Below are 10,360 nucleotides of genomic sequence, written 5' to 3'. Positions count from 1 at the left end.
CGGCTAAGTAAGTTAGTGTAACCGCACAGGGGACTAACATACAGCCTTGAGAAATGACGTTGAAGAAGGATTGTTGATAACTTGGGGGAATGTGTATGATGTAATTGAAGGGCGAATGTCAGCTAGAAGACGGCGCTCTTCGCCAGGGCTCATCCTTGTTAACGTCGTAGGTAACGTCATCTGGAGGAATGAGACGCGTCAGCATTTAACAAAATATTGCAAAAACGTGCAAGACTTGTACATGAAAACAACAAAATGTTACTGAAAGAAAATAAGGCAGCTCTAAATAAATGGAGAGATGCCCGTGTTCATGGATGGGAAGACTTCATGCTTTAGGTCACAACCCTCTCCAAACTCAACGCAATGCTCTGCAGATTCAACACAGTCTCTGTCAAAATCCCACTCGGCTTTGTGGCATGAATGACAGGCTGACCCAAAAATTCATATGGAAATCCACGGGGCCCAGAATAGCCAAAACATTCTTGAGAAAGAACTAAGTGGAAGGAATAATGCTTTGCTGTTTCATAATTTACTACAAAGATACAGTAATCAAGAGTATGGTTCTGGTATAGGATAGACGTACAGACATACATTTACGGACAGTTAATTTGCAACAAGCCTGCCAGGACAACTCAATGGGGAGAGAATAGTCTTTTCAACAATGATGATGAGACAGCTGGATAGCCAGGTGGAAACAAACAAAAAAAGAATCTGGACCCTTCCCGCAAATCCTGCAGAAACTAATCCAATGAATCGGAGAACTCAATGTAGGAGTGGAATCTCTAAAACTCTTTTTTGTTGTTGTTGAAAAATTTTAATTTACTTTTATATGTTTTTATGTTGTTTTATTTATTTTTGAGAGACAGCGTGAGCACGGGAGGGTCAGAGAGAGAGGGAGACAGAATCTGAAGCAGCTCCAGGCTCTGAGCTGTCAGCACAGAGCCCCACGCCCCAAACCATGAGATCATGACATGAGCCGAAGCCGGACGCTCAACCGAATGAGCCACACAGGTGCCCCTGTTAAAAAATTTTTAAGTTTATTTATTTATTTTGAGAGAGACAGCACCAGCAGGGGAGGGGCAGGAGTGGGCGGCAGAGGTTCCAAAGCAGGCTCTGTGCTGACAGCAGAGAGCTCGACATGGGGCTTGAACTCACAAACCGCAAAATCATGGCCTAAGCCGAAGTCAGACGCTCAAGCAACTGAGCCACCCAGGGGCCCCTCTCTACATCTCTTAAAATTAAAACTTTTGTGCCCTAAAAGACACTATCAGGAAATTCAAGAGACAATCCACAGAATGGGAGAAAATATCTGCCAATCATGTATCTGATAAGGTTCTAATATCCAGAATATATGTAGAACTCTTATAACTCAACAATAAAAAGACAACAGAATTTTAAAATGGGCAGAGGATCTGAATACACATTTCTCCAAAGAAGATCTACAAATGGCAAATGAGCTCATGACAAGATGCCCAACATTATTCGTCAGCAGGGAAATGCAAATGGAATCATAATGGAATGGCATTTCACACCTACTGAGATCACTAATTTTTTTTGAAGATGACAACGTGGAGAGGGTGTGGGAAACTGGAGCCCTCCTTGTTTCTGGAGGGAAGGGAAGAGGGGGCAACAGCGTGGAAGGTCCTGAGAAAGTTCAACAGGGTTCCCACGGGACACAGCCGTCCCTCATCCTGGGCGTGTGCCCAGAGAGAACGAAAACCTACGTCTAAACGAAAACTTGTCCGTGAATGTAAACAGAAGCATCATCTCTAATACTCAGAAAGTGAAAACGGCCCAAATATCTCTCAACTGCTGGATGATAAGTGAAACATGGTAGGCCCACCCCTGGAATGTACTTGGCCATCAAAAGGCCTGAAGGGCTGGCACACGCCACGCCGTGGAGACACTGTGGCACCGGCCAGGGGAAAGAAACCAGAGACGAAGGCCCCACGCTGTGTGGTTCCGTCTACACCCGATGTCCAGAACAGACAAACCTGGAACACAGGTCCGTTTGGGAGACGGCAATGGCGAGTGGCTGAAATCGGTACACGGTTTCTTTTCAGATTGATGAATTGTCCTGGAATCAGATGGTGGTGGCAGTTAGGCTCCTGAATATCCTGAAAACAACTGAACTGTGTTTTACGGCCGTGAATCGTACCTTTACCAGGGGCGCCTGGGGGCTCCGTGGGTTCAGCGTCTGACGTCGGCTCACACCGTGATCTCCCGGTCTGTGGGTTTGAGCCCCGGGTCAGGCCCTGTGCTGACAGCTCTGAGCATGGATCCTGCTTCAGATTCTGGGTCTTCCTCTCTCTCTGGCCCTCCCCCACTCATGCTTTGTTTCTCTTTGTTTCAATAATAAGTAAACAGAAAAGAAAAGTTTTATATGCACCAGAACAAGGGAAGGACGCTGACTTGTTGAAAGCAGTCGTTTCTAGGTGAAGGGTCAGGGTTTCCTCCTCTTTGTACCTTTTCCTTGAATTTCAGATGTTCGGCAGTTAGCATATATTATTTTATGGAAAAATATTTTTAAAACAGCAAGTGGGTATGTAAGGATGCAGGTCTGAACCTGACTCCAGGAGACAACTGAAGGGCACACATGGCCCAAGGCAGAAGGACCACCCTGTGAGGCCCAATCAGGAAAGGCCAGCTCACACCTTTCACCTTTCTAAGGGCGGGCCTAAAGATGGAGGGGAAGACTAGCCACGCCCTACGTGAGCATCCTGGGCCCGCTCTGTGATTGGTCAGTACTCTAAATGTTGTGATTGGGTCCCGCCAAAAGTAACAAATACTCTAGGTAATGTGAATGGTTAAACCTGCTGTCAATAATATTGTATAGTAATGATTGGATCACTGTATTTCCTGTAACTCCCCCTTCCCAAACTCATAAAAGCCCTACCCTGCCTTTGTTCAGGGCTCACTCCACGTGGATCCAGTAAGTCTGTGTCCCCGAGTTTAGGCTGGCTGGGCCTAAATTCGTAATAAAGCCCTTTGCTTTTGCATGCGTGATTTGGTCTCCCAGGTAATCTCTGGTTTTAGGGGGCGATATTAAAATCTGGGTACAACAGGTACAGCTCAGAGTCAGTGCTGAGGGATTTAGCGCAGAGAGGACGAGAAACAGGATCGGCGGGAGGAGACCAGGAGGAAGGAAGCACAGTCCTGGGATTACCCACAATCCCAATTAAAAGTTAAATCCGCAAGGTATTAGCTTTCTGTCCTGTTTAAATGCCCTCTCCCCTCCCCCTCCCTCACTCCCCACAAAGCCCAAGGGCTCATGAACTCCTGAGTCCCTTCTCTTCCTCCAGCTCTCGTTGCCTTTTTTTTTTTTTTCCCCCTGCTGATAAAACCTGAAATGGTGCCTGGATGGTTCAGCTCCTTCAGTGTCCAGCTCTTGGTTTCAGCTCAGGTCACGTTTGGGGGCAGAACCTGCTTGGGATTCTCTCTCTCCTCCTCTCTGCCCCTCCCCTGCTGGCATACTTGCTCTCTCTCAAAAATAAATAAGGGGTGCCTGGGTGGCTCAGTGGGTTAAATGTCTGACTTCAGTTCAGGTCATGATCTCACAGCTTTTGAGTTTGAGCCCTGCATCAGGCTCTGTGCTGACAGCTCGGAGCCTGGAGCTGCTTCCAATTCTGTGTCTCCCTCTCTCTCTGCCCCTCCCCTGCTTGTGTTCTGTCTCAAAAATAAACATTAGAAAAAAATAAAATAAATAAACAAATTAAAGAAAAAAACTCTGAGACCGAACTCAGACAAAACAGCTCTGGTCAGGAGGACGGCGTGGGGTTTTGAAACGCCTGTGTCCCAAGCCCCACGGTGTTCCAGAAAAGGCTGTGTGCTTCCCTGTCCGGGCAGTAAAGAAGGTGCCCTGCTCTCACACACCTTTCTTTTCTTTTTTAATTTTTAAAATATTTTTTTAATTTATTTTTGAGAGAGAGAGAGAGAGAGACAGCGTGAGCAGAGGAGGGTCAGAGAGAGGGAGACACAGAATCTGAAGCAGGGTCCAGGTTCCGAGCTGTCAGCACAGAGCCCGACGCGGGCTTGAACCCACACACCGTGAGATCATGACCTGAGCCGAAGCCGGACGCTCAACTGACTGAGCCCCCCAGGCGCCCCTCACAAACTTTCTTTAGGCCAATGTGACTTCCTACTCCCCCGCCTAGGCAGTCTCTCATTTTTCTACCCCATTGACAGAGTTCAATAATAAACACATTACAACCCTGTGCATACGGTGCTTTGCTTTTAAAAACGAATGGTTTTTTATCTACAATGGCAGTTTACAGTTTAAAATACCACTTTCACAAACATCACATTTGGTTGTTTTTTTTTTAATGTTTTATTTCTTTTTGAGAGAGACCGCGTGAGCGGGGGAGAGAGAGAGGGAGACACAGAATCGGAAGCAGCTCCAGGCTCTGAGCCGTCAGCACAGAGTCCCATGGGGGCTCGAATCCATGAACTGCACTGCGAGATCATGACCTGGGCCATGACCGACAGCCACCCGGCCGCCCCAGACATTATCACATTTGCTCCCCAGCATGACCCAGCCTTCCCTATTTACAGGCAGCCGGTCAGCGGAGGGCCAGAGGACACACAGAAGGGAGATGGAGAGAGGACCAAGGCCTCAGGGGACATGGAGGTGACATCTGTCCTCCTGCTCCACAGAGAGGTGGCAGTGTAGAGTGGGAGGGAGCGGGACTGAGTGGAAAATGTGCCTTTTGCTGAAGACTGACTTCCCCAGCCTCTCCCCTCCCCCACGCAGGGCCTGGGGACCCAGCCCCAGGAGGCGTCCGCCTGGGCCGGGGGCTTGCAGGCTGGAGGAGGAAGGCAGCTGTGTGTGAAGCTCGCGGGAAAGAGAGGGGGGTCCTGCCAGTGGCCACGGCCTCTCCCTGCAACCCCTAAAGGGCCACCTTGCCAACTCCCCGTACCCCTCAAGCAGCAGAAAAGGGGGACCCGCTTGCGAGCACCAGGATCAGGGAGCTGGTCTGCCCTTGGCCCGAAGCCTTGTCTGGGCCTTGGAGGAAGAGAAGTCAGGGCTGGTTCCAGCCCATTCCGTCACCCTGCTCAGTCCAGAGCCGGAGCTGCAGGTGGCAAAGACCTCCACCCAGAAGAGCGAGCTCAGCAGCCGACCCTCCGGGTCTGCTGTGTCTGGAGGCCTGGGGGTGAGAGGGTGAGAGGGGGTGAAGGGGAGCGTGGTCTGGCTGGTCGCGGCGCATTTCTTCCCCAGCCTTCCGGTCCCCAGCTCCAGCCTCGCAGCGCTCTTCCCGCCGCCCTCAAATAGTTCCAGGCCTTCCTCCCCTGCCAAACTCAGCCTTTCACACACCTGAGAGCTGCAGACCACGGTTCGGAAGTGCTCTGGAGGGAAAGAGGGCAGGAGGGGGCCTGGGGTGCCGGCAGAGCCGCGGAGCCCCCCGCCCCCGCGGCGGAGGAGGCTGTGTGGCTGAGTTGGGCGGAGGCCAGTCAGATGCGGATCCGGGTGTCCTCGGCCTGACACAGGGGCTGTTTGTCTCCTGCCCCCGGGAGGAGGAGGGAAGGGCTCGGGAAGGCGATGGTGCTGGAGGATGGGGAAGACTCCTTCCAAGCCCTGAAGGGTGCAGGTGGCGTGGGCTCCCTGATATGAGACGTGGCCCCAGAAGAAAGCCCTCAGCCCGCGGACCCGGAGAGTCCGGGAGACGCTCCAGAGACGGATTCGTGGGGACAGCAGCAACTTCCGGGCTCCACAGCCGCCTTCCGTGCGGGCTTGGGCAAGGCCGTCTCTCACTAGGTCCTCTTGGTGACTGAAGAAGGTGGGCGCCCTGAGGTCCCCTCCTGTTCCAAAAAGCACAGGATCCCAATAACGCAAAGCTCCCGATGGGGGTTTTCTGGGCAGACAGAAAGGCTAAGCGGGGACTGTACCTGTAAGCACCATTCCTAAACGGCCATTTCAGGAGAGAGTCCTCCCTCCGCACTGACAGCAAACCCCAAAGAAACAGGCTTATTTTGCGTGTTGAAATGTTCTGTGTGCTGATCTGGCGGTTAGTTCTGTGGTGAATACACTTATAAGTGTCCCGAGCTGTCCACGGAAGGTCTCTGCTCTTTGTCGTATGTAAATTGTACCTCGACAGAAAGGTCGGGACAGTGACCGTGAACTCCAGCAGGACTCACACTCCAGGGGGCCCTGTGCACAAGTGTATTTCCACCCAGAGAGGTCAGGGACCTCCCCTCTCTGGAGAATTTACACGAGGAGGAGGTGGGACAAATAAGCTGCCTCCTCTGTTGCTCCAAAGTCCTTCTCAGAAACTCGGGCGCAGGAAGCCCTCCCACCAGCCTCCCGAGCGCGATTCCAACCCGGCCATCCCTCGCCTCACACCAAATCTCTCCCGAGGTTCAACCTTCCCACCAACCGCTCCCCCAGCCCCCCACCCCACTCCCTTTTCCCTGGGGATGTCCAGTCCTGTCCTGAGCCTGCCCCTACCCGGGCCCTTCTTCCGGTGCCGTGTGCCAGCCGGTCCCGCATCCCACATCCCCGGCTGTTGACATTTCGTTGCCCTTGCCCACAGGATGAAGAAAGGGCCCCTGTTATTCAACAATAGGGGGAAAGACAGAGACAATGGGAACTTGTGCTTCCGATGGGGTGGGGACAGAGCGGGAAAGGAGAGACAGACGGACAGAAGGAGGGCTGGACAGAAGGGGTCAGGTTTCTCGAAGCAGCTGGAGGTCCTGGCAGTCTGGATCCCACCTTGAGAGCCTACAGGCAATGCGCACCCAGCTCCGGAGGACAGAGGTGAGAGCTGGTTGGGGGAGGGGAGGGCGCTGCTTGGAGGAGGCCCACGTGGAAAACCGGAGGCCGCGGGGGCTTGACCACAGGCCTGTGAGCTCCCCCGTCGCCCGCCCGCACACCCCGCGGCCAGCCTCTCCGCACCCATCGGGCGGTCTGCTCCTCCTCTGGTCCAAGAGCTTCGGGAGGGGACGAGGCACCACATCCTCCACGTTCTTCCAGGTAAGCCTTCCTGGGTGTCCTTTCCTCCATCTCTTTTGGGGGTCCCCACCCCTGGCCCCAAGCCCCGCATCTTCCCCAGGCTCAGGACAGCGAGTGGTGCAGATACAGTGCCGGGTCCCGGGCTGGACATTGGTCACTTAGCCTGGCTTAGCGGAGTGCCAGGTGGAAAAGTTCTCGGGACCTTGGCTGCTTCTGTGAGCTCCGGGCAGGGGCCCTTCCTCAAAGATGCAGAAGGAAGGGACCCCGCTTATCAGGTGCCCAAGTCCCAAGACCCTAAAGTGCTTGGATCTCGCAGGGGCCCCGGCAACTCCTTCACCGGCACCTCTTCCTGGAGTAGGACAGGAGGCTGCCATCACTGTCCCTCCCTCCCTGTCCCTGTGAAGACACTGGCTTCTAACAGGTAGGCAAGGGGGCTGCTGGCTCTCTGGCTCGCTGTCGGGGCTACGAAGAGTATACCTGTGTGCCTGCTTTCAAATACAGAACTACACACCAGTGGCCTTGAGCCTGATCTCAAATCCCAGCAAACCCTCCTCTTACCAGCTGTGCCGCGACCTCACTCCAGGCTCCTGTGATTTGTGCAGCGTTGTCTGAGCATGCGTCAAAGGCGATTCGTCCCCATTCCCAGCTCAAGAGGGCTCAGAGGAGTAAATGCCAGGCACACGAGAGAAGGGCTGGGCGCGCGCTGACGCAGGTGCCCAGCTGGCTGCCCGCCAGCCCCCTGCCACCTGGCCCCCCCGCCCCCCACGGGCGCGTCCCGGCCCACGCACTTGCCCGCCAATCCCCGCGAGGCCCTCCGTGGCCTTCATTTGCTGGCGGAGGGACTGAGCTCCACCTCTTCCGACCCCTGCGCGGTTTCCTCCCTCTCGCTCCCGGCCTGGCTCTCCTTCCCAGAATCCTTCGCGTGGGCTCATTCACTAACACCCACACCCACACACATACAAACACACACACACACACACACCACACACCACACACCACACACACACACACACACACACCACACACACACACACACACACACACACACACACACACCTGCTGATGAGGACATTGAGGCAGAAGTTAAGTAACTCGTTCAATGTCATGCAATTAGCACTTGGAGGACTCTGGTTTAGAAAATGAGGAGCCTCTGGGTGGGTCAGTAGGTTAAGCTTCTAACTTCTGCTCAGGTCATGATCTCCTGGCACACAGGTTCCAGCCCCGCCTTGGGCTCTGTGCTGACAGCTGGGAGCCTGGAGTCGGATTCAGATTTACCTTATTTATTTCTCCCCCTCTCTCTGCACCTCCCCCACTCGCACACAAGCTTTCTCTCTCAAAAATAAACATTAACTTTTTTTTTAATGAATAAAGCTAGGTTAAGGGGTCCTCGCTCCAATTTTTAATAAATGGTAAAGGTGATAAAGAACAGATAGAATAAAGCGGGGGGACTTGGGGCACCTGCTGGCTCAGTCGGCTGAGCACTGACGCTTGATCTCAGGGCTGTGAGTTATAGCCCCATCTTGGGCATGGAGTCTACTTAATAAAATAAAGTAAAATATTTTAAAAAGAAGAGGAAAAAGCAACTATTGAAATAGACAATTGTGTTTGGAATTAGTTTTTATAATTTTGTAATTACCGGAAACCTCACTGATAGAGTCTACACGCGCAGATGTTTTAAAATTCACACTGTTAATTCAGCTGCTAATCAAAGTACTTCCAAGAAGGCGTGCCCAGGCCAGTGAGGTAGATCACGGCACCCTACTGGGCGGGGGAAGAGGAAGGTTCTCCCAGAGGAGGGGAGGCCCACAGTGATGCCTGGTAGGACGAGGTGAGAGTGAACTTGGACTCTTTGGAGCCAGAAGTGCAACCCTCTGGAAGATAGTGCAAAGGGCACAGTGGGGGCGGGGCGGGGTGTAGGAGGCGACCTTGGAGGCCTTGGGTAGGACACTTATCCTCAGGCAAAGGAAGCGACTGCTTTAAGCAGGAGAGTGACAAGATTGCCCTGGCAGGTGGAGTTGGGAGAGGAGAGAGACTGTGCTGGCAATCCGGGGAGGGCAGGACTCCTGGAGGGCTGGCCCCTGTGAGGGGAGGGGGTGGGGCGGCCCAGCAGGCCTGGGGGAAGGGGGTTTGTTAGGGCCCCTTCCCCTCTCGCCTTTTGGCCCCAACAGCTCCCTTCTCTGCCCGCACACCTTCCCATGGGACAGTCCCCTCTGCGATTCCTGATGGATGGGAGTTCATCTCCAACCCCGCTCCCTCCCCGCTTTGTGCCCTGCAGACCGCGCTGGGCTGACCCCCCACCATGCCAGACCCGCTCAGTCTCTGCCACTTCCTTCTTCCCTGGGCTCTCGCCATCTTCCACAAAGCGCTGGGGGACCTAGGTAAGACCTCAGCGCCACCCAGAATCTGGGGAAGGTGGGGACGACGCTCCAGGGCGGGGAAAGTGGGCAGGGCAGTGTTGGAGGCGTTCAGGGAGTGAGAGCCATTGCTGCGCGCGCAATGGAGCACAGGGTTGGGGGTTCTGGGGAGTAGGGTCTGGATGGGCACCTGCAGTGGGGGCCAAGGGGTTCCTGCCACTGTGGCCCCCTCTGCTCAGAACCCCACCCCGGCCCCCACTACCTCCTGCCCCCCATCCACGAGGTCATTCACTCTCGTCGTGGGGCCACGGCCACGCTGCCCTGCGTCCTGGGCGCCCCGCCTCCCAGCTACAAGGTGCGCTGGAGCAAAGTGGAGCCAGGGGAGCTGCGGGAAACGCTGATCCTCATCACCAACGGCCTGCACGCCCGGGGCTACGGGCCCCTGGGGGGGCGCGCCAGGATGCGGAGGGGGCATCGGCTGGACGCCTCCCTGGTCATCGCGGGCGTGCGCCTGGAGGACGAGGGCAGGTACCGCTGTGAACTCATCAACGGCATCGAGGACGAGAGCGTGGCGCTGACCCTGCGCCTGGAGGGTGAGGCCTTCGGGTTCCCATCCCCTCCTCTCCTGCGGGGCTTCGGGCACCCCAGCTCGGTCTCCCAGGGCCCCCGCCTCCCCCGGCCCGCTCCCGGGGGTCACCCGGGCCCCGCTCAGGCGGCCGCCTCCCCGCAGGGGTGGTGTTTCCGTACCAGCCCAGCCGCGGCCGCTACCAGTTCAACTACTACGAGGCGAAGCAGGCGTGCGAGGAGCAGGACGGGCGTCTGGCCACCTACGCGCAGCTGTACCAGGGTGAGCGCCCGACCTGGGCACCGCCTGGGCCCCTCGGGGCCGTCAGCCAGCCCCGCGAGGGACGGCTCGGGTCAGGCTCCTGCCGGGACCCCCTAACCCCCGCCCCCGTCTCCCCCTGCCCGCCAGCGTGGACCGAGGGCCTGGACTGGTGCAACGCGGGCTGGCTGCTCGAGGGCTCCGTGCGCTACCCGGTGCTCACGGCGCGCGCCCCGT

At 55.4% G+C, this 10,360-nt stretch overlaps 2 protein-coding genes across 3 annotated transcripts in view; one reads left to right on the top strand and one right to left on the bottom strand.

Moving 5' to 3' along the window:
* Positions 1–4,398: 4,398 nt before the first annotated feature.
* LOC115288556 lies at positions 4,399–7,681 on the bottom strand. 2 transcript variants are annotated; one of them, XM_029935967.1, is made up of 4 exons: positions 7,505–7,681; positions 5,884–6,084; positions 5,312–5,796; positions 4,399–5,144 (listed from the first exon to the last, which is right to left on the bottom strand). In XM_029935967.1, exons 2-4 carry the CDS (start codon positions 5,894–5,896, stop codon positions 5,019–5,021), a joined length of 624 nt encoding a protein of 207 aa, XP_029791827.1. In that variant the 5' UTR covers positions 5,897–6,084; positions 7,505–7,681; the 3' UTR covers positions 4,399–5,018. The 2 variants fall into 2 exon arrangements, with proteins under 2 accessions (XP_029791827.1, XP_029791826.1); XM_029935966.1 differs by having other exon boundaries at positions 4,399–5,796.
* Positions 6,628–10,360, top strand: part of HAPLN2 (hyaluronan and proteoglycan link protein 2) — a 6,352-nt gene continuing 2,619 nt past the window's right edge. Inside the window, exons 1-6 of the mRNA XM_029933448.1 lie at positions 6,628–6,751; positions 6,835–6,967; positions 9,222–9,324; positions 9,649–9,893; positions 10,031–10,147; positions 10,274–10,358. Of these exons, the coding sequence (XP_029789308.1) occupies positions 6,725–6,751; positions 6,835–6,967; positions 9,222–9,324; positions 9,649–9,893; positions 10,031–10,147; positions 10,274–10,358 (710 nt within the window). The 5' untranslated portion in view covers positions 6,628–6,724. The remainder of the gene's footprint in view (positions 6,752–6,834; positions 6,968–9,221; positions 9,325–9,648; positions 9,894–10,030; positions 10,148–10,273; positions 10,359–10,360) is intronic.

The sequence above is a fragment of the Suricata suricatta genome, chromosome 3 (assembly GCF_006229205.1).
Source record: "Suricata suricatta isolate VVHF042 chromosome 3, meerkat_22Aug2017_6uvM2_HiC, whole genome shotgun sequence".
Taxonomy (NCBI): Eukaryota; Metazoa; Chordata; class Mammalia; order Carnivora; family Herpestidae; genus Suricata; species Suricata suricatta.
This window is presented reverse-complemented; position numbering and strand designations above follow the sequence as displayed.